Source organism: Chelonoidis abingdonii, chromosome 12 (assembly GCF_003597395.2).
Source record: "Chelonoidis abingdonii isolate Lonesome George chromosome 12, CheloAbing_2.0, whole genome shotgun sequence".
NCBI classification, from domain to species: Eukaryota; Metazoa; Chordata; order Testudines; family Testudinidae; genus Chelonoidis; species Chelonoidis abingdonii.
The window spans coordinates 7651730-7674302 of record NC_133780.1 but is presented as its reverse complement, the minus strand read 5'-3'; the positions used below and the strand labels follow the sequence as shown (position 1 = coordinate 7674302).

Genomic DNA, 22573 nt, shown 5'->3' with positions numbered 1-22573 from the left:
TAGCTTGTGTTGGGATGGCTGTATCTCAGGAAGCCCTTGACCAAATGACTCCAGCTTTGTACCCCTGACCCTACCCTGTGTCCTCGGGTGGCGTATCAGGTTTCTAGCCAATCAGTCTGTAAATGTGAATTTAAACGAAAAGGGATCATTTGGTTTGGGAAAGAAATGCTGCTGCAACACAATGATGCGGCTAAGTTGATAACGTGAGCTGGCTACTTTATTGCCAGTTTCCTTCTGTTCCCTGGCAGCTGGAGGTTGCTAATGGATTTCTTTCGCACCGAGGATGTTGTTGCTTTTTTCTTGCCCGGGAAAGCATCGCTTGATTCTTTGATTTTATTTACTCAGTCCTCAAGCTTTGCTCTTAGAGCTTTCACTTAAAGTTACCCAGCGGCTTTTCTTCAAGCTCCTTCCAGGCATTTGCTCGTGGGTCTGTCTAGCCTTTCAGGGCAGAGCCGTACGGATCTAATACCCCTGGGACAAAGTCCAAGACCAGAAGATAGAAATAAACTTTATTCTGTGAATTTACTCATCTGAATCTACAGCATCCAAATAACCAAATAGAGCAAAATAGGAGCATTGAGCTAGGGCAGTGGTTCTCAACCGTTTTTCCTGGTGACCCCTTCAACATAGCAAACCTCTGAGTGCAACCCCCCTCCCGTTATAAATTAAAAACACTTGTTATATATTTAACACCATTATAAATGCTGGAGGCAAAGAAAGATTTGGGGCGGAGGTTGACAGCTCATGACCCCCCCATGTAAAAAACCTCACGACCCCCTGAAAGGTCCCGACCCCTAGTTTGAGAACCCCTGAGCTAGGGAACTGGAGGGAGAGGGAAACACCACTATGTTTTTTATATTCAAAAGTAAAGAGCAGAGGACTTTGATGGATGACCCTAAGTGAGTCAGAACTTAGGCCAGGACTACACTGTAAACTTCCATTGGTATAACTATATTGCTCAGGGTGGTGAAAAATCCACACCCCTGAGAGAGACAGTCATACCGATTGAACTCGAGGTGTAGACAGCAGTACGCTGACGGGAGAACTTCTCCCCTGGACCTAGCTATCGCCTCTCACAGATATGGATTAATTACATGGATGGGAGAAGCTCCCCCGTCGGCGTAGGAGTGTCTTTACTTAAGCATTAGAGGGGTGCAGCAGCGCCGGTGCAGTATTTTAAGTGCAGACCTGCCCTAAGACAGGTAGGCTCTGCGGTGACCCTGGGAGTGGCTCCTGGTGTCTGCTGGTTGGCCAGGTCGTGTGTGTCTGGAGGATCCCAGAGTTACAGAGACAGGCATGTAAGAGGGTGTGATGATGCGGTTCTGGCGGGACACAACTGAGAGAGCCAATTCAAGACCAATTACTTAAACAGGGCAGTCACAGCCCAAGGCTGGGGTTTTTCCACCTCTAAGGCAAACCAAACCAGCCAGACTAAGAGGACTTTGGTCTCACCCCACTGGCTAACCATAAGTTACACAAGCAACTCCCTTAGACACTTCAGTTTCCCAGTATCACCACCAGTGTCACTCGTTCTGGGGATGAATGGTTATGAAAACCAACATCCCAATAAAGGAAAAATGTTCTCTTTATCTCAAAGGATCAAGCCCCAGACCCAGGTCAATATACAAATCAGATCTTACCCACAAACCACGCTGCTGCCAATCCTTTAGGATCTAAAATCTAAAGGTTTATTCATAAAAGGAAAAGAATATAGATGAGAGCCAGAATTGGTTAAATGGAATCAATTACATACAGTAATGGCAAAGGCTTGTAGCAGTGACAGAATAAACTGCATGTTCAAATCCAGTCTCTGGAGTACATCCCCATCTGGGAAGGGTCATTCAGTCCTTTGTTCAGAGCTTCAGTTTGTAGCAAAGTTCCTCCAGAGGTAAGAAGCAGGATTGAAGACAAGATGGAGGTGAGGCATTAGCCTTTTATAGTCTTTTCCAGGTGTAAGAACCTCTTTGTCCTTACTGTGTAAAAAATAACAGCAAAATGGAGTCTGGAGTCACATGGGCAAGTTCCTGAATACTTTGCTGAGTTATAAGGCGTATCTGCCTTCTCTCAATGGGTCAGTTGTATAGCTTATGATCCTTAATGGGCCATCAAGCAAGCTAGGCAGAGCTAACACCAACTTGTCTGGGATGTCTCCCAGAAGCATAGCATAAGTTTGAAGTACAGACAGTATACAGCCAATATTCATAACTTCAACTACAAAATGACACATGCATACAGACAGCATAATCATAACCTGCAACCCATAACCTGGTCGTAGACACCTTATATGACCCCCTTTACATAAGATTTGGTGCCACTACAGGACCTTGGTTGCAACCATGTTCTATATGGTCCCAGATTATATCAATAACATCACAGAGGGTCGAGAAACTCCTGTCACCAGTATAATGCTGTGCAAGTCAGTCTTGTTCCCCTCACCATTTTATTGTGAGTCTTGCAGCACTTGGTGTTTTTCTTAAAGTCCCAGCTGCTGAAGTAGATAGATTTGAGGGAGCTCAGATTATATTACAGATACATTTCCAGCCTTCATGTTTGAGTAGCAAAGGTTAAAAAAAGGAAAGAAGAACACCCTGAAAGCTGGGAAGCCAGAAGGAAAGAAAAATAACACAACATTTAAAAAGATGTTTTAAGCCAATCTCCTGATTTTGGGGGGCCTGACACAGTTTTTGAATGCTGGAGGCTGGCAAGACTGTGATTAGAATGGCAAAGTGTGATAGCTGAAATGTATATATTACCTATGTCTTTGCTCTACTTTAGATACCTCATATCGAGTGCTCCCTGTTCCTCTGTCGCAGGTGTTAACGGTATGCCTGCCAGTGACCACCTACTGCCATGCCTCCCCGTACCGTTCTCTGAAATTCGACACGCCGGCTCCCAAAGAAGGGAATGATCTTCCCAGTGAAAGAATATGTGAAAGTAAAGATTGGCTTTCTGCCAGAAGATGTAATGTCATAAAATGTAACTTTCTTCCCTTCATAATCCAGGTAAACCCCAATGTTACTGGGTCTATGATGTAGTCCCAGAGCAGTCTCAGGGGAGGTGAGGGCACAGTACTGACACCTTGTCTTCTGCAAAGCCCAGATCCCCATCTCTGGTTTACAGGTTATCGCTCCCTCATGTATCACAGACTCTTTGGCAATGCCCAAAACCCACTCAGCTTTGTTCCCCACGTCCACTTCCCAGTAACATCTCCCTGAAATGAAGCCCTTATATCCCAGCACACAGGCAGCAGGGTAAAACTCGTTCTGTGGCACTAAATAGCTCGTGTCTTGGTATTTGTGTATCACACTCTCATCTGTGGACACGATGGAACAAGGATTTGCCAGGTCTGGATCCAGAGCGGCCTGCACTGCAAGCGGGGAGAGAGACACACACAGGAGAAGAGTGTTAAGGTCTGTCCTCACTGCAGAGTTAACCCAGGCGCTTACTCAGCTGCTAACTCTAATGCCCTTTGTGTCCAGATGCATAAACACATCATCTGATTTCAGCGGTGCTTTCCACCCAGCACAGGCACCGACTCCGTGGGTGCTCCGGGGCTGAAGCACCCATAGAAAACAAATAGTGGTGCTCAGCACCCACCAGCAGGTCCTGCCGATTAGCCCCTGCCTCTCCCTCCCATCGCCTTCCTCCTGCCACAGATTCGTTGTTCAGAGGTGGGCAGGACGTTCTGGGGGGGAGGGGGAGGAGCGGGAGCAGGAAGAGGCGGGGAGTAGAATGAAACAGGGCAGGAAGAAATAGGGCAGGGGTGAGGGCTTGGGGGCAGGGGTGGAGTGGGGATGGAGTCTGGGGCAGAGCGAGGGTCAAGCACCCCCCTGGGAACTGGAGAAGTCGGCACCTCTGTGCAGGCTAAACCACTCCAGTGCTGAGAGTCAGAGAGTCTGAGGCCAGAAGGGAACCACGTCATCTAATCTGACCCCCGTATAGCACAGGCCACCAACCCCACCCAGCACCCACCTAACCCAACCCCCAACAGTAGCCCAAAGCACGACAGCCTACAGCAGACGGGGCTATTTATGCGCCACAGGCAGAGAAGAGGAGGCACCGAGGTGCACCAGTGCCCGAGGCCCTACAATGCAGGGAAATGATTCAGTGAGATACCCCCAAATAATCCTGGTACTTCACCCACATCCGCATGCTGTGGAGGAAGGTGAAAACCCTCCCCCTCATTGTCACTGCCAGTCTGACCTGAGGGAAAATAGCCCTCCAGTGTCTTCCCATGATTCCCCTGTGAAAGACAGTCCGGGTACCCCACGAATCACTGGGAAAGAAACACAGAATAGCTCAGCTTACAGTGGCACCATCAGCCATGGGATGTGCTCCCAGAAGTCCTAGAGACTCGCCAACACCAGTGAGGACACAGTAAGTGAGGTCAGGCTCAGCAGCATGGCTCCTTGCACCCAGCCTAGGCTAACCTGGGTGCCGATCCCCAGGGTTCACTCTGCAGTGCAGACAGACCCTTCCGGGCAGGGCTCAGCCCTAGGGGAGACTAGGACCATTTATCATGCTTCCCAGTAACACTGGGCTGGCCGGGGTGGGCCCTGATAGTCAGTCTTGAGGAGCTGCCTGTTGGCTGAAGCTGAGCAGGAAAGTCCCTGTCGTTCCCGCCAGGCATCTAAGAGGTACTGTTCGGGGAGGTGACAAACTGGGATATTTCTGTAATTTTTATATGAAGCCAACATGTGCCGGGGGGTTCCCTGTATGCAGTGTTGTTACCTAGTGGGTGAAAAGGGAATGGTTTGCCCTCGGGGAAGACTAAGCTGCCTACCTAGATGTCTGGGGCCTGAGGTCCTCAGAAGACAAGGGCAAATCCAATTGCCCATACATAGAAACATAGCAACCAGCAACCCCGAGAACTACAGACTTCCCCGCCTTTGTGGCTGAGCTGCATCGCCCCAGCTCGGGAACAAAAGACTAGAAGCGGGGGAGGGATGAAGCAGAAGTTATGTGTTAGCTGCATGAAGCAGTGGGGGGCAGAGGAGCTTACTTCCTGGGGGGTGCTTGACCCCTGTCTGTCCCAGGCCCTCCCCTCGCCTCTTCCTGCCCCTGCTCCCCTGCCCACCTCTGAACAGTTGATTGCAGTGGGTAGGAGATGCTGGGAGAGAGGGAAAGGAACTGATCGCCATGGGGTGGGAGGGGAGGAGAGGGAGGATCTGATCCATGGGGCTGCCAGTGGGTGCTAAGCACCCACTATTTTTTTTCCATGGGTGCTCTAGCCCCAGAGCACCTACAGAATCGGCTATGGTGGGGCACACCGGGAGTATGAGAAAGCAGATCAGATAGACAGGGAGACAGAGCTTGAACAATGGGGTTTGCACAGCAGGGCTGGGCACCGGCTACCCAGAATAGACTATGCTGTAATGATCAGCACCAACTCTGTGGGTGCTCCAGGACTGGAGGACCCACTGGGAAAAATTGGTAGGTGCTGAGCACTCACCAGCAGCTACCCGCCCCGCCCCACCCCAACTCACCTCCGCCTACGCCCTGAGCATGCTGCGTGCCCTCTTTTTCCCCCTAGCTCCCAGCACTTGCACCGCGAAACAGCTGTTTGGCGCTGGGAGGGGGAGGAGAGGTCAGGATTTGGGGAAGGGGGTCCAATGGGGCAGGGAGGGGGCGGAGTTAGGGCGGTGACTTTGGCGAAGGGGTTGGAATGGGGGCGGGGAAAGGATGGAGTCGGAGCAGGACCAGGGGCAGGGGGGTGCAAGCACCCACCTGTGCTGGGGAAAGTAGGTGCTTATGGTGGTAACCTTCATTTCTCTGTGTTAACCAAGGTCTCCCTGTGCTGTGGTGCAGAGCAGTGGACTAACACCCAGTTGCTTGACAGTGACAGCGGTGGCTGTGTCTCACTGCAGGTGCTTGCAGAGGTGTGTTGCCCCCTAAGATCACAGAAGTCTCCCTCAGGGGTCTGTCTCAGTTGGACACACTGAACACAGCTCATGTTGTCAGGACCGGCGCCAGTGTTTTTGGTGCCCTAGGCGCACGGCCATTTCGTCGCCCTGCGCGCTGCTCCCGTGGGTCTGGTGGAGCTGCCGCAGGCGTGCCTGCGGCAGGTCTACCGGAGCCGCCTGCCACCCCCCCGGCAAAATGACGCCCACCAATAATCCTGGCCCCTTAGGCGATTGCCTAAGTTGCCTAAATGGAAGCGCCGGCCCTGCATGTTGTGAGGCAGGAGGGCAGAGGGCCCAGAGGTCCAGCCTAAGGAGTCGGTGAAGCCGGGTACCTTACCCTGGATTCATAGATTCTAGGACTGGAAGGGACCTCGAGAGGTCATTGAGTCCAGTTCCCTATCCTCATGGCAGGACCAAATACTGTCTAGATCATCCCTGATAGCCATTTATCTAACCTACTCTTAAATATCTCCAGAGATGGAGATTCCACAACCTCCCTAGGAAATTTATTCCAGTGTTTAACCACCCTGACAGTTAGGAACTTTTTCCTAATGTCCAAACTAAACCTCCCTTGCTGCAGTTTAAGCCCATTGCTTCTTGTTCTATCCTTAGATGCTAAGGTGAACAAGTTTTCTCCCTCTTCCTTATGACACCCTTTTAGCTACCTGAAAACTGCTATTATGTCCCCTCTCAGTTTTCTCTTTTCCAAACTAAACAAACCCAATTCTTTCAGCCTTCCTTCATAGGTCATGTTCTCAAGACCTTTAATCATTCTTATCTCTGCTTGGACCCTCTCCATTTCTCCACATCTATTTCTTGAAGTGTGGTGCCAGAACTGGACACAGTAGTCCAGCTGAGGCCTAACCACGCAGAGTAGAGCGGAGAAATGACTTCTCGTGTCTTGCTCACAACACACCTGTTATTATGCATCCCAGAATCACGTTTGCTTTTTTTGCAACGCATCACACTATTGACTCATATTTAGTTTGTGGTCACTATAACCTCTAGATCCCTTTCTGTCGTACTCCTTCCTAGACAGTCTCTTCCATTTTGTATATGTAAAACTGATTATCCTTCCTAAGTGGCAGCACTCTGCGTTTGTCTTTGTTAAACGTATCCTGTTTACCCAGACCATTTCTCCCAATTTGTTCAGACCATTCTAATTATGACCCTGTCCTCCAAGCTGTTGCAATCCCTCCAGTTTGGTATCATCTGCAATGTAATAAGCGTACTTTCTATGCAATATCTAAGTCGTTGATGAGATATTGAACAGAAGCCGGTCCCAAAACAGACCCCTGCGGAACCCCACTTGTTATACCTCTTCCGGCAGGATTGGACATAATAATTATGCTCTGAGTACCGTTATCCAGCCAGTTTATGCACCACCTTATAGTAGCCCCATCTAAATTGTATTTTGCCTAATTTATCGATAAAAATATCATGCGAGACTGTATCAAATGCCTTACTAAAGTCTAGGTATACCACATCCACTGCTTCTCCCTTATCCACAAGACTCGTTATCCTATCAAAGAAAGCTATCAGATTGGTTTGACACAATTTGTTCTTTACAAATCCATGTTAGCTATTCCCCATCACCTTCCAAGTGTTTGCAGATGATTTCCTTAATTACTTGCTCCATTATCTTCCCTGGCACAGAAGTTAAACTAACTGGTCTGTAGTTTCCTGGAGGAAGAGTGGGCTGATGTTGGGGTCTGGCCCATTGAAGGGCTCCTCCCAGAGACTGTTCCAAAGCTGGGGCCATAGCACCAATCCTGTGGATCCGTGGCAGAGGGGATCGCTGTCTCCTCCCCTGATCCCTCTCCCTTGCTGGGGGTGCTCCACATCAGCAATAGAACAGAGCAGGGGAGGCAGCAGACACCAGGCAGAGGAAGTTAACAGGGACAACAACTTCAGCTTTTCATGCATTTTCATGCTGCCCTATTCCTCCCTCATCTCCTGGTGGAAAGTCCCCAGCCCGAAAGAACAGCACATGGGGTGAGAACTCCTCCGCCCACTCAGACCAGGAGAACCCTGCTGGAGAGACACCAGGCTCTCTGGTGCATGGGGAATTAGACTTCGCGGTGGCACTAAATGTCCACACTACAGGGATGTGTAAAGTCCATCCAATACACTACACTCATTTTGGGGAGGGAGCATGGTCTAGAGGTTAGAAGCCAGGACTCCTGGGCTATATTCCTCACTCTGCTACTGACTTGCTCTGTGACCTCAGGCATGTCCCTTCCTCTCGCTGCATTCCAGCTTCCCTTTTTGTCAAATGGCCATAAAAGATGCCAGGTATTCAGATGCTGTTGCTGGGGGCCATGAAAGGACACAGATAGGTGACTATGAGATCAGAAGAGAACCACTTCCCCCAGCCTCCAGTGGTGCTCATAGGACAAGGAGGGGGACACAACACGGTTGCAAGTGTGGTGTTCAGTAATCCTGCTGGGAGCATGGTGCTCGAGTGAAACCCTTTTTATCCAGGGTTCTGTATCACGGAGCTTCTGCCATGCTCCTCCTTCCTGTCTGGGAAGGCAAACCACTGAAAGGTACAGTTCCCAGTACCACAGGGAGCACTAACCCTCAGGGAGAGACAATGCTCCTTGAACTGATGGACCTATCTTCATTGAATTTATCCACCAATGGTTATTAGTATCCTGTCTTCCGACAGTGGCCAATGCCAGGTGCCCCAGAGGGAATGAACAGAACAGGAGATCATCCATTGATCCAGCCCCTGCCACCCATTCCCAGCTTCTGGTAAACAGAGGCTAGGGACACTATCCCTGTCCATCCTGGCTAACAGCCATTCATCGACCTATCCTCCATACATTTACCTAGTTCTTTTTTGAAGTCTGTTATAGTCTTGGCCTTCACAACATCCTCTGGCAAGATGTTCCACAGGTTAACTGCATTATGTGAAGAAATACTTCCTTTTGTTTGTTTTAAACCTGCTGCCTTTTAATTTCATTTGGTGATCCCTAGTTCTTATGTTATGAGAAGAAGTAAATAACACTTCCTTATTTACTTTCTCCACACCCTCTATCATATCTCCCCTTAGTCATCTCTTTTCCAAGCTGAAAAGTCCCAATCTTATTAATCTCTCCTCATATGGCAGCTGTTCTACATCCCTAATTGTTTTTGTTGCCCTTTTCCAATATATCTTTTTTGAGATGGGGTGACCACATCTGCATGCAGTTTTCAAGATGTGTGCGTACCATGGATTTATAGAGAGGCAATATCATATTTTCTGTCTTATTATCCCTATCCCTTTCCTAATGATTTCCAACATTCTGTTTGCATTTTTGACTGCCGCAGCAGTCCTGATTCTCTGCCTGGTTCAATACTGGCCTTAGCACAGTCTCCCCCCAAGGGACCTTCCACCAGCTGGGGACGGATGGAGCCCAGCACATGAGTCCATGCTCCTGACACTAGGGGAGGAGTGAAGAACAGCATAGGAGCTAGTGGGAGATGCTTCCTTAACTCTATTTCCCAGTTTTCAGAGGTTGAAATACATGATCCTTTCACGTTCTGGAAGAGTACAAGGCACTGATGGTCAACCTGCACTCTGTGCTAATGACATTTTCCAGCAGTGAAGCTTGTCTTTTAAATAAAAAATAAAAATAGAGGAAATTTCTAGTCCTTATAATTGCTGAGAGAAGCAGCAAATGTGACCCAAGTGTGCACTAAAGGCTAATTATTAGGACCTAAAAAATGTACCCTACTTTCCAATTGTAAATAGTATGTGCACGTTCATACATCACAAAATGGAAGTGGGTGACGGGATGGATCACTGAATGACCACTTGTTCTGTTCATTCCTTCTGGAGCACCTGGCATTGGCCACTGTTGGAAGACAGGATACTGGGCTAGATGGACAATTGGTGTAACCCAGTATGGCCATTATGATATAATGATTCCTTCTAACCTTGGAATCCATGACTCTGTATTTGCGGAAACCTCTTGTTTGAATTCAGAAGCTTCTTCTAAAAAATGAATCCTGAGATTTTAAGTAATAATTGTTGTAGGATAATAACCTCACGAAAACTTACCCTCTTTCTCTGCCTTTGAGATCAGAAAGTTCAGTTGATAGGGCAGGGTCTCTAGAGAAAGAAAAGATCAGACGAGAGCTGATTTCCCCCTTTCTTGTAGGAAAATAGCCTCATGAAAATGGGGCTGGATTCACAAAGAAACTCAGGCAAGGTGACGCTTAGCATCACAACACTCAATGTACAGGCACCTAGAAAGTCACTGATTCACAAAGCTGAACTCAGGCATCCAGGCAATCTGTACCATGAACGGGGAGAGAGATGAGCTTTGGAATGAGATTCATAAAAGCCAGCATGCTAGGGGACTCCCTGCTTATGCCAGCCAGTGGGAAATGCCTAGGTGCGGGGGCAGGGTGTGTGTGTGTGCTAAGCCCTGGCCATCTCAGGGAGTTCAGCGACTGAGTCTGGGCAGCACTATAGGTCCCTCCCTCAGCGAGGAATTCTCAGCTGCAAGCCCTCTCTTGCTGTCCAGCACCTGTGCCATTTTTTTGCAAGGAACCGGGGGGGAAGGAAGGGGGACGACCCACCTCACTCATAACTTTTAGCCCAGTGGTTAGAGCACTCAGCTGACCTTTGGGAGACTCCTGGTTCAAGTCAATCCTGTGCCACAGAGCGAGCAGGGATCTGAAATGGGATCTACCACCTCTCAAGGAGTGCCCTAACCTCTGGGCTGTAGTATTTTCTGATGTAGGTGCCCACATGCTCTCCTGTGGGAGAGGTTCCACTGGGGATAATCAATAATTCATTGGGCCAGAGGCAGAGAGAAATCACAAGAACGTTTCTGTAGCCCAGTGGTTAGAGCACGCCCTTGGGAGGTGGGAGATCCAGAAGCTTATCCCTCAGCTCAATTATTTATATGCAGTGGATCAGATTAAAAAGGGGAGACAGAGAGGCCTACATCACATGCCTGTTGGAATCCCTTCTGCCGCTCTGGGGAACAGAGAATTTGAACTGGGGGTCTCCCACATCCCAGGTTAATACCCTAATCACAGAGCTATACATTTTAAGGGAGCTTCTCATTCCCAAGGGCCTGGTTCTTTCGGGTAAGTTCACATATAGGGCCTGAGCCAGTAAGTGTGCTCAGAGCAGGCATCTCAGATTGGGGCCCTGTAGGTGAGTTAGGAGGAGGAACGCCTTTCTTTCCCCAATTCGTGTATATCTCTAGGCCTTCAGAGCCTGGATAGCTAGACTGGAACTGCAGTGCGCATGCCCAGAGTCAGAAACATAGGTGCTTAGGTACATTTACCGCAAAAACAGAGGTGATGAGTGATTTTAGGCACCTACAAGCTTTGGTTGCAGCTGAGCAGGGGGCTTTGTGAATCCCAGTGGGGTCTGATTCTGGGATTCAGGTGCTAAAATGGCAGGTAGAGCCCCAAGTGCTTCTGTGAATCTAGTCCTCACCCTCTCTCTCTGCCTTTGGGCTCAGAGGTCAGTTCAGAGGGCCGGGTCTCTAGAGAAAGGAAGGATTGGAAGAGGTGATTTCATGTTGTATTAACTCTGGTGACATTCCTACCGTTAATTAATGGAATCGTGCTTGAGAGAGACAAACTTTGAAGCTTACTCAGAGCTCTTCCTCACGTCCGTGTAGCTCAAAAGCTTGTCACTGTCACCAACAGGAGTTGGTCCAATAAAAGCTGTTACCTCCCCCATCTTGTCTAATATCCTGGGACTGACATGGCTACAGCAGCACTGCATGAAACGATGCTGTAATTCTGAGACAGCCCAAAGGAAAAGACCACAGATTGAGAGGCAGATTCGAATGGGGAGACCTTTCCAGCAAGACCAAACTAAAGTAAAATCATCATCCAAAATATACATCTTGCTCTTTTCCATCTCCCACCTTCCTCCAAGGATCTCAAAGCACTGGGCGGCATTCACTAATTAGCACAACAAGGTAGGTTGGTCATTATTTCCTCCTTTTGAAAGATGGAGGAACTTGAGGTACAGACTGGGATTTTCAAAAGGGCTGAGGCCATGTGATGTCCAACTCCTACCGACGGTAAGAGAGAGAGAGATAGGTGCCTAAATCCCATAGGTCCCTGGAAAATCCCAACCATGGAGGTTAAATTCAACAACATTTTCTAGAAAATCTGGTGATTGTGTGTCTCTGAAATTCTAAGCAGCCAATTTTGGGTCTGAGACAATCCAAGTGGAGGCCTGGTGAACTGGCATCATCCCTGATCCTTCCCCATCCCACCCACAAAGTTGTCTAGCTGGGATGAGTTGAGAACTAATAGGTCAGAGTCCATCTCCTTCCACAGTCAGAGGCACATCTCAATGTACCAGCATCGTAGCATGATAACTGTTAAGTTACCTTTGAATTTCTTCAGAGACTCCTGTAGACAAACATTTCTTTGGGAAGAGATGTCAACTCTCTCTCTCAGGTCCTCTGGCACAGCCACTGGTTTCTCAAACTTCACCGTCTCACACCTAGAGGGGGGGAAAAAAACAAAAAAGAAAAAAGAAAAAAAACCCCATTCTAAATCTTTTCTTTCTTTTGGGAGAAAGAGCTACCAGAGGTTGCTCTCTTTTGGGCTCATTGTAAGCCTCTAACTTCCACTGGTGAGTCAACTGCCCTCCTCTCTGGAGTTTTTAAATGCCTAGATCCTCAAATGGGAGTTAGAGAGTTAGGGATCCACAAGCTGCCCCTCAGAGAGAAGGGCATAATCTTGTGGGAGAGGATGCTCCAGTGGTTAAGGGGTTGCTATAGGACTCTGGAAACCTACATTCCACTCCCTGCTCTGCCACAGCCTCCCTGCATGACCTTGGGCAAGTCACTTAAGGCCTGATTTTTAAAGGTCAGTCCTGGGATTTTCAAAAGCACCTAACCAAGCTAGGCTCCCAGCTGCCACAGATTGCAATGGGAGGTGCCTAACTTGCTTAGCTGATTTGGAAATTCCACTAAGAGCCTAGCTACATGTCAGGTGTCTAAATACCCTGCAAAATCTGACCCCGGGGGTCCAATCCCCTTCCAACATCATGAAGCATAAGGGGGAGTGGAAAGGAGCTACATACCTGCTCCAGGTGCTTCTGATGTCCTAGAAGAGAGAAAGAGAGGGGAGAAAAAAAGAAGAGGTCAGTCCCACGAGCCACAAGCTGACAATTGCTCCTGCTTTGGAGAGGACTCACTTGGCCATCCCCAGTTGAGCTCAAGATGCAGTTCTCTGTAGTTAGCACCTTTAAAATTCCATTCACAGACTCTGATGGACTGGGGCCCCTAAGCATGAACCATGACTGTGGGTTTTCTCCTTCTAAATTCTACTCTGCCTGTGCCAATGGCACTTGCTGTAACAGACTCATCAGGCACATGAATCCCTGACTTCCACATGCAACTGCTGTGTCAGAGCGTTTGCCTTTCTCCATGTATGCAATTCTGGTCAGCAATTCTGAAAGCTGGATTCATTCCCATTTCTTAATAGGCCCTGCAAAGAACTTTGCTTTCCTAATATCCCACTTCCTAGAAACTGGAGTTGTGCCATTTACTGCTTCCAGATCATCAGGGCCCTTCATTTTCAGTTTTTATTTTAAACAAACACTGATAAATTCCCAGGAAAAATTACCACAACAACAAAAACAGGTGAAAATCAGTGCAAAAAACTATTATTTTTTCTAGGTAAATATCAGGTTTATTTTGGGGATGGAAAAACGGGAAAAACGTATTCAGTAGATTAATGCTTTGAATTCCGTTCACCACTGTGGTTTGCTGCAGAACTAAAACAGAGCTCAAAATATAAAGCCCCCCCCCCCCGAGTTTAAAGAAAACAATACATCTCTAATCCCCAAATAAAACTTTTCATTTGAACTAACAGTTTACTGGAGTAGACTTAGAACTATTAGCCTATAAATATTCACATTTGATAATTGGGCCACACCATTTGTGTACGTGGTAGGTGTGAGATTCATCAGTACATCCAGATGCACACACATTTCAGAGCTTTTGTGCATGCCTGTTGGTCTATGATGTGTATCTTCTAGAACAATATGTTCTTACTTCAGCAGGCAGCTTTGTACATACACACAGACTAATGTATTATCGTAATACAGAGATCTAATGCAACATATTATATTTTCCTAATGTAAGCAGGTGAATGGTCCCGCTATTGTGGGGAACTTTCCTGGCTTCTGCACTACTCCGGTGAAGTGGGCTAGCAAAAGGATCTGAGTCCTCGCTCCCACTTCCTTTATCCAGAGGCCTCCCTGCCCTTGAAAACTCCACTTCTACTCTCCCGTCTGGCAGAGTTCTCATAACCCTGACAAGGCTGGGCCCAGGATTCCTGGGGGGTTCGACTCCCAACCCTGCTGTGGTCACTCAGGACAGGGGCTAGGGTGTCCCCACTCTGGGGTACTCTCTCTGCACTGGGCACTCCCTGACCCACTGATCATTTCATACAATTTAAAGCAAATATAAGTTGTTTAATTAAAAAAAAAGAATAAGAAAAAATGGGAAAGGTTAAAGAAAAACACATCACGCTGCTCCGTGGCAGGGAACATCACAAACAGTGTCTCTGGAACGTCAGGGCAGTTCACAGTCTGTTCCTTGTAGGTCCCAGGCCTCCTTCTCAGGCCCTGGCTGTGCTGCAGGGATGCTGCGGGTTGGACACTTGCTCTGGCGGTGGCCACACGTGCTCAGGCTCTAGTGACAGGACCCTTCTTCCCAGCATCGCCCTCACCCTGTCAGGGTTACGATCCCCCTCCAAGTCTGGCCTGCAGAGCCTCTTGGCTGAGGCATCTCCCTGTGCTGGGCCCACTGCCCAGGGTCCCCCTTGCTGTCCCCAGCTGTTCACCGCACCCAGCTCCAGACTGCCCCAGCCCCAGCTCCAGCCCCAGCTCCACTCTGCCTCAGCATGGCTGCTGCTGCTGCTCAGCCTTCACCTCCCTAGGCTGCTTCTCCATCCCCTTTGGCTCTGGTTACTGCAGCTCTGCTCCCAGCATAGGTCTGCTCTATAGGCTGCTTCTGTGACTCTGCTCCCAGCTCTGACATGCTTCCTGGGCTGCTTGTCTGGCCCCTCTGGCTCGGGTTACTGCAGCTCCCCTCCCAGGACTGGTCTGCTCTCTCTGGGCTGTGCTCTGGCTTTCTGGGCTGTAGCTCTGCTCCCTGTAGCTCAGCCCACACCCCTGCTCTCTCCTTAGCTCAGCCCCACTATGTCTGACTGAGGCAATTCCAACTCACAGGGAGGACGGGACCCCCCTGGCCTCCTGACTCTCTGATTAGCCTGCCTGCCCTGTCAGTCAGGCTGAGCTGGAGCACTGGCCTCTCCCCATTGTTCCTGGGGACTGTCAGTCTCAGGCTCCTGATTTCCCATGACCCTTCCCCTTTTAATATTGGGAACTAGCAACCAAAACACCCTCACTGAATGTTTGTAAGGGGGCAACAGTCACCTCACACTAATAAAAAGTTATTTTTTATATATCTGAATGATATAAAAGAAAGATGAAAATCAGTAAAAAACTGAATAATACTTGTTCGTAAAACCTAGGAATTTTTTGGTAAAATTGGTTTAAACTGAAAACAAAGGGGCTTACGTATGATGTATCAAAAAGGCCTGAAACGTCTGCCTTTAAAACAGCAAAACTGTTTCCACACTGGAAATATTAGAAATGTCAAATTTCGTTTTCCCTCGCTTTGCTAAAGGAAATGTTGACAGTCTCCACTGGGGAGGGAGACCTTTCCAAGAACTTAGTAAACTCCAAAGTTAATCACTCAGAATCTCTCCCTTCCCTGGGTAGGGATCTGGGTGTCTCTAACTGTCTCACCTGCAGGAATTCACTCATTGGCTGCTGACACTTCTCTTCTATCTCACTGATCAAGTCACTGAGACGGGAAATCTCCTCAGACACTTTGGTGACATTTTCATCCTGTATCTTCACAATTTCCTTCTCCAACTCTTCCAGCTGGGCCAACAGGAGTCGCTCTTGTTCCTCCAGGAATTGCCGCAGTTGCTCAAATTCAGACACAATCTTCTTTCTCTCAGCTTCTATCTTTCCCTATAATGAAGGGACAAACAGGGAAAGGATAGGTCAGGGACTAGACCAGATGTCCAGATTTCGAAAAGGAAACCTGGCAGTGTCTGGTCAGCACTGCTGACTGGACACTAGAAGTCTGGTTACCCAGAGTAACTGCTTCCAACACCAGGGGCTGAGAAGAGCAGCAGCTGCTGCTGGGAACCTGGAGGAGCACTCAGGGATGGCTCTCGGGGGAGAGAGGTATTGGCAGCTCCCCAGTCCTGCTCCAATCACCCCTCTAACCCTGGAGCATAGCTCTCCCTCCCCCGCCCTGCCCCAGTCACCCCCACCACACCCCCAGAGCCCTGCTCAGCTGGCAGGGGGAGGAAGGGGGAGAGAGCAGCAAGCAGCAGTGAGAGGGGGAAAGAGGATGGGGGGGGGTGAGGCCTCGAGGGAAAGAGACAGAGCATGGGATGGGGCAGGTTCCAGCGCTCAGCGTCCAGTCGGGAAGAGTCTGGGAACAGTTCTTAGAGCCCTCTTTTTATATCAACCTACTACACACATGTAGTCGAGATTTCAGGAGAACATGCCTGATAGTTTCTAGATAGAAGATTTTCTGATAGTCTCTCAGCTGGCCTGAATGAATAACATGTTTGAATGTGCCTTGGTGACTTAGGAGTCCAATTCCCATTTTCAAAGTTACTTTTGGTGCTTAGGAGTCTAAGTATCTTTGAAAGTGACTTTTGAAAATAGAACTTAAGGTAAATTTTCAGAAACAGCAAAATCATTTAGGAGCTGAAACCTATTTAAAGAAATGTATAAGGGGCTGCTTTTAAAAGATATTTAGGTGTCTAAAGAGGTATATAAGCCCCTAGAGGAATTTTCAGTATCACTTAGGTGCCTAAGTCTCCTTGACTACAGAGGACATTAGGTGCTACTTAGCTGCTTTTGAAAAATCTCACTAGGCCTCTCTCTGTATTTTAAGCCCCTAAATACATGTGAGAATCTGGCCCTTAACCACTTGCAAAATTGTAAACCTTAGGCTCCAAAATCACTTAGGCACTTTTGAAAATGTCACCCAATATCTCAAAAATGATGAATCTTCAGGTCTGAGTGGCTTAGTATATTCTGCTGATCATCTAGATTCTTCCAGTAGCAGAAAGGTTGGAAGGGGGGCAGGTCCGACTCTGTATCAGGAATACATTGGCAGACAGCTGTGGAGAAGACTGAAGGAAAGTTCTGCTGGTTATCCACACAAAACGTCAGGTACAACACATACTGTGCAAAATGCTTTTTCTCCAGCTCTTACGTTTCATCTGGCATTCTGTTAATTACACTGTCCCAGAGGAAAGCAGTCATGTCTAGTGGTTATAGATCAGAGGTGGGCAAACTATGGCCCACAGGCCACATCTGGCCCGCAGGACTGCCCTGCCCAGCCCTTGAGCTCCCAGCCAGGGAGGCTAGCCCCTGCCTCAGCTTGCCATGCCACCAGCGCTCTGGGTGGCATGGCTGGCTCCGTCCGGGCCATGCAGCTGCGAGCTCCTGATACTCTGAGTAGCATGGTAAGGGAGCTGGGGAGGTTGGATAAGGGGCAGAGGGTTCCAGGGGGCCATCAGGAGACAGGGAGCAGGGGGCGGTTGGATGGGGTGGAGGTTCGGGGGGGTGGTCAGGGGCAGGCAACGGGGAGAGGGTTGGATAGATGTGGGAGCCCTGGGGGGGTGGTTAGGGGCAGGGTCCTGGGGGGGCGGCAGTCAGGGGACAGGAGCGGGGGTTGGATGGGTTGGGGGTTCTAAGAGGGACAGTCAGGGGGGTGGGAAGTGGGAGTGGTGGATAGGGGGCAGGGGCCAGGCTGTTTGGGGAGGCACTTTTTTATATATTTAACACCATTATAAATGCTGGAGGCAAAGCGGGGTTTGGGGTGGAGGCTGACAGCTCGCAACCCCTCATGTAATAACCTTGCAACCCCCTGAGGGGTCCCAACCCCCAGTTTGAGAACCCCTAGAGTCGAAGTTTCTGGATATCAGGGAATAGCATACAGATTATCAAGGGGTGCGAAGTTCGGTTTAAGATCGGGTGGCATAAGGAATACATAATCTGCAATATCCCCGATTGGGGGTAAAAGGTTAATGGGTCAAAGTACAGACATTGAGATATGAGGGTATGTTGTTCATATAATAGCTATGTTCAGGTGTAGAGTATAATGAGTGGATATGATGATGATGATGGATTGACCCTCATTTTGTGAGATATGATGTTCAGTAAGTTTGTGGTCCCATTTCATACGGTTCAATGGACAAAGTCTCTTGGTTCCCAATACATCATAGCTAAACCTGATCTAAGCTTGAGCTTGCTCCTAATTAGTACATTTTATCTCAGTTTAACTGGACAACGTGAACCCTGCACACCACAGCTGGCCCTGATATAAGGGCTAATGGAGGAGCTGGGTCAGTCTCACTCCAGCCTTGGAGTGGGAGGGATGTAGCTGCCTGGGAGCTCAGGGTACCAGAAGCAGAGCAGAGCAGAGCAGAGCTTTGCTTTGCTTTGCTGGGGTAGGGCAAGAGGAGCTCGGGAGTTCCAGCCTGGCAACTCCCCAGGCTGAGGCTTTGTTAAGGCCTATGGAGGTACTGCAGTCTGCCCCAGTGAGTGGGGGCTAGATGACAACTGGCAGTAGCCACTGAGGCAAGGTGAGGATAGGGGGAGTGGGTTCCCCGAGGAAAGGAAACCCAGAGTGGTGGGGGTACTGCTGTGGGGCAGCACCCCCTGGTAAGGGGCACCAGGGTCCAGGAGGGACACGGGGGACCTGAGGCAGGAGAGACTCTAGCTAGCAGGAGGTGCTCTAAGTGCTGGAAAGAGCTAATTCCTGGGTGACCAGCAGGAGGTGTTGTGACTGTCAGTCAGCGGTCTGCTACACCTACATACATGGCTCTGTAGGCTTCAAGCAGGGCCTCCCCCATCTACACTATTTTTAGCAGTGTAGTGTTCTGCTGCCTCCGCACCACCAGAGCCTTTTCCCCACCGCAGGTAAAGGCTCCAGAAGTGGGGAAAGGCTTCGGCAGCTCTGCTGCCTCCCCCTGCTGGAGTTTTTTCATTCACTCACCACAGTGTGGACATAGCCTGTGCTGTGTAGCTACACATACCCTGCAGGTCGCTCCCCCAGAACTGTGCCGTGTAGATGGAGCCATGGCTAAATCAGGCAGTGCTGTGTATGGACCAGGCTTGACACTCTCCCCACACAGAGATACCAACTCTGACTGGTGGAACTGCTGGACCATAACAATGGGCACCTACCAGATATTCCTGGCTTTGCATCTCTCCATCTTGTTTCCACTCCAGAAGTTCTTCTCTCTCTTGCTTCAGGATGTTCAGTCGGGTTTGAATTTGATCCTGAGGCAAGAAAAACACGTTTGAGAGGGTCAGGTGGCTGAGGAGTCTGTCCTCACAGATACATTTATATACATTGCATGTCCCTCTCAGGCTGTCCCACAGATGGTGCATCTGGCAATCTCACAATTGCCTCATGGGAGATTCCGGTTCAAATCCCTTCTCCTCATCAGACAAAGGGAGAACTTGAACTAGGGTCTCCTGCCTACCAGGTGAGCATCTTTCCCCCAGGCTAACCGTTATGAAGAAGGTCTGCTGCCTCCTCGCCGGCCATTTTGTGTGGAGTGACACAAGTGCAGAACTCTGTCGTGTAAGAAACAGCTTCGATGCCTAAGCTGCCTGACTCCAGAAGAGGGGTTCCCAGGTGTGGCTCACAGACACAGGTGTATTCCTATACCAAACTCTGAGGGGGTGGGGCTTAGGACACACCCCTCTCAGCAGCATCTCCCAGTGTAATCCTGTCAATTACAGGCCAGTAAGCCTAAAGGCTCGTTGGTAAGTACAGCACTGCGGCTGTACCAATACATCTGTGTTGCTGCAGCGCATGCGGTGGAGATGCTCTATGCTGATGGCAGAGAGCGCTCCCGCTGCCATCGGCATAATAAACCCACCCCCACGAACACCAGAAGCTTAGTGTGGCGGGAGAAGCTCTCCTGCTAACGTAGCACTGTTCACGTGTACGCTTATGTCACTCAGGGAAGTGAAACATTCACAGGCCTGAGCGACATAAGTTTTGGCGGCATAGGCTGTATTGCAGACAAAGCCTAATCTAGAACAAAATTGTCAGACACAGATTAACATAATTTGTTGGGGGTGGTGTTGTGCAGGGTGCTTTGCATTTGTGGGTGGAGTTTGAGGGAGCACTGGGCATAGTGGGTCCGGAAGGGTTCTGGCCATAGGGAGTCGGGGGGTGCTAGGCAGGAGGAGAGGGGGTTGTGTGGCACGGTATAGCCCACGCCGGAGGAGAAGGGGCATGCTGGCAGCACATGGCTAGGCAGGCCACTGTGCTTCTGGCAACTGCCGCTTTGTAAATAGTGCCCTGGGACTGAACGAAGCGGGGCCACCCCTGCCATGCCATACCCAATTGCCTCTGGTTGGCCCCTCGCTCTGGGGACTGACCTCCTCATGCCATGTTGCATTGCCTCCGGGGGGGGCCACAAATATGTTTGGCGCCGGGCCCACAAATGATTAATCCGGCCCTGGCTCTAGGGGGCGGTGATGGGGCATGGATAGGGTAAGAGGGGTGTAGCTTAGCGCCCCCACTCCAAAAACTGTTCCAGTGCCACTGCAGCCACATCTGCTGTGGTCTGGGCTCTGCTCCCAGCCCCGCGCCCAGCCCCGTGCCCAGCCATGGCCTAACCTTGTGCTCCCAGGCAGCCTCCTCTATAGGGACCACCATGTGAGCGCGGTGAGCCTGGGACTCCCTGCAGATCACACAGATGAGAACTTGGTCCTGGTTACAGAAGAGTTTGAAAGGCTCCTGGTGCGCGTTGCACAAACCTCCTCCTGCTGCTGCTGCTGCTGGGACACTCAGCTGCTTGGCTATTTCCACCATGTTCCCCAGTTGTCTGTTCGGCCTCAGGGTCCTCTGGGGAAAGGTCTCTCTGCACTGAGGGCAGGAGATGTCTGTGTCTGGTCTCTCCCAACACTGGGTGATGCAGGCTAGGCAGAAATTGTGCCCGCAATCTAAAGACACTGGATCCTTAAAAAAACTCAGACAGATGGAGCAAGTAGCTTCATCTCGGAGGCTTTTCAGAGGATTCACAGCTGCAGCCATGGCTCCCTGCAGACCGTGGAACAGGATAAGTTTCGTTTCCTGCCAGACCCAGCAAGCAGCCTTGTAAAGCAGATTGCCCAATCGGGAGCCAATCACACTCTTCGGCGGGAAATTAAAAACAAACCAAAAAAACCTTCAGAACACACACAACACACCAGAAGCCCCCCCTGCCTCCCCGAAAAGCCTCCAAACAAGCAACATGCTACTTAAAGAAATGAAGCAATTACATACACAAAGAGTGTTACTAATCCCTAATAGTTAGAGATCATTTTAAACCTTGACCAATTTATTCCTTCCAAAAAAATTATTTGCATTAAATTAACTATTATAACTCTGAGGTTTCTAGTTATTCATATCATCAATATCCAATCCCTTTTTTGAATCTTGTTAAATTTCTGGCCTCAAAAACTTCATGTCGCAATGAGTTCCACAGTTTAATTACATGTTTTGTGAAAAAGTATTTCTTATTGGTTTTTGAATTTGTTCCCTTTCCATTTCATTGACTGTCCTCTTGTTCTTGTGTTATGAGACAGGCAAAAAAGATATTCCCAGTCTTCTCTGGCCCATTCATTATTTTATACCCTTTTAGGGGCTCAGGGCTGGGGCAGAGGGTTGGGGTGCAGGGGGAGTCAGGGCTCTGGGCTGGGGGTTCAGGCTCTGGGGTGTGGCTGGGGATGAAGGGTTTGGGGTGCAGAAGGGGGCTCTGGGTTGGGGGGCTTAGGGCTGGTGCAGGATATTGGGGTGCGGGGTTGGGGCAAGCCTCAGGTTTACCTTCCGCAGCTCTCAGTCAGCAGCGCAGCCAGGGTGCAGAGGCAGGCTTCCCACCTGTCCTGGCACTGCAGACCGCACTGTGCCCCAGAAGCAGCCAGCAGCAGGTCTGGCTCCAAGACACAAGCAGCGCTGCAAGGTTCTCCCCCCCAGCTCCCATTTGCCAGGAACCAGCCAATGAGAGTGCGGAGCTGGTGCTCGGGGCAGGGCAGTGCAGAGAGCCCCATGGCCCCCCACCCAGCGTAGGAGCCAGACTTGCTGCTGGTCACTTCTGGGGTGCAGCGCGGTGTCGGAACAGGTAGGGACTAGCCTGCCTTAGCCGGGCAGCACTGCCGACGGGACTTTTAATGGTCCCCTTAGCGGTGCCAACCAGAGCGGCTGTGACCCAGTCCTTTCCATTCCGTGACTCAGTTCTGGGTCACAACCCACGGTTTGAAAACCACCACTCTAGGTGAAGGGAAACCATCAGCTGATGTCTCACAGCACAGGCCTGGGGGAAAGTGACCTAGATGCATGGAAAACTTGGTATTACTCCTCCAACTTTTTGCTGGCTTTGCATTTTTAAGAAATGGTTTCAGAATTGGCGATTGGCTTTTGCAGGCTGGGTCCAATATTGTCTAGGGGCTGACCCATGACCTGTAATGCCTCAGATACCTACAGACCTGCGGACTGCATGTATTTTTCGATGCAAGGGTATTGCAACCTGAAATTACAGGAATGAGAAGCTCCTTCATTTGTATAAATATGTTCTAATCA

At 49.5% G+C, this 22573-nt stretch overlaps 2 protein-coding genes across 3 annotated transcripts in view; one reads left to right on the top strand and one right to left on the bottom strand.

The window, feature by feature from the left end:
* The first annotated feature begins 920 nt into the window (after positions 1 to 920).
* LOC116830653 (E3 ubiquitin-protein ligase TRIM11-like) overlaps positions 921 to 22573 on the top strand; it is a 394044-nt gene continuing 372391 nt past the window's right edge. The window contains exon 1 of the mRNA XM_075071689.1: positions 921 to 929. The gene's annotated coding sequence lies outside the window, so the exon portion shown is untranslated. The remainder of the gene's footprint in view (positions 930 to 22573) is intronic.
* On the bottom strand, positions 2422 to 21079 carry LOC116825577 (zinc finger protein RFP-like). Of its 2 annotated transcripts, XM_032781707.2 has the most exons (7): positions 20633 to 21079; positions 19180 to 19275; positions 15703 to 15933; positions 12964 to 12986; positions 12263 to 12378; positions 9952 to 10002; positions 2422 to 3367 (listed from the first exon to the last, which is right to left on the bottom strand). In XM_032781707.2, exons 1-7 carry the CDS (start codon positions 21047 to 21049, stop codon positions 2817 to 2819), a joined length of 1485 nt encoding a protein of 494 aa, XP_032637598.1. In that variant the 5' UTR covers positions 21050 to 21079; the 3' UTR covers positions 2422 to 2816. The 2 variants fall into 2 exon arrangements, with proteins under 2 accessions (XP_032637598.1, XP_074927718.1); XM_075071617.1 differs by lacking the exon at positions 19180 to 19275.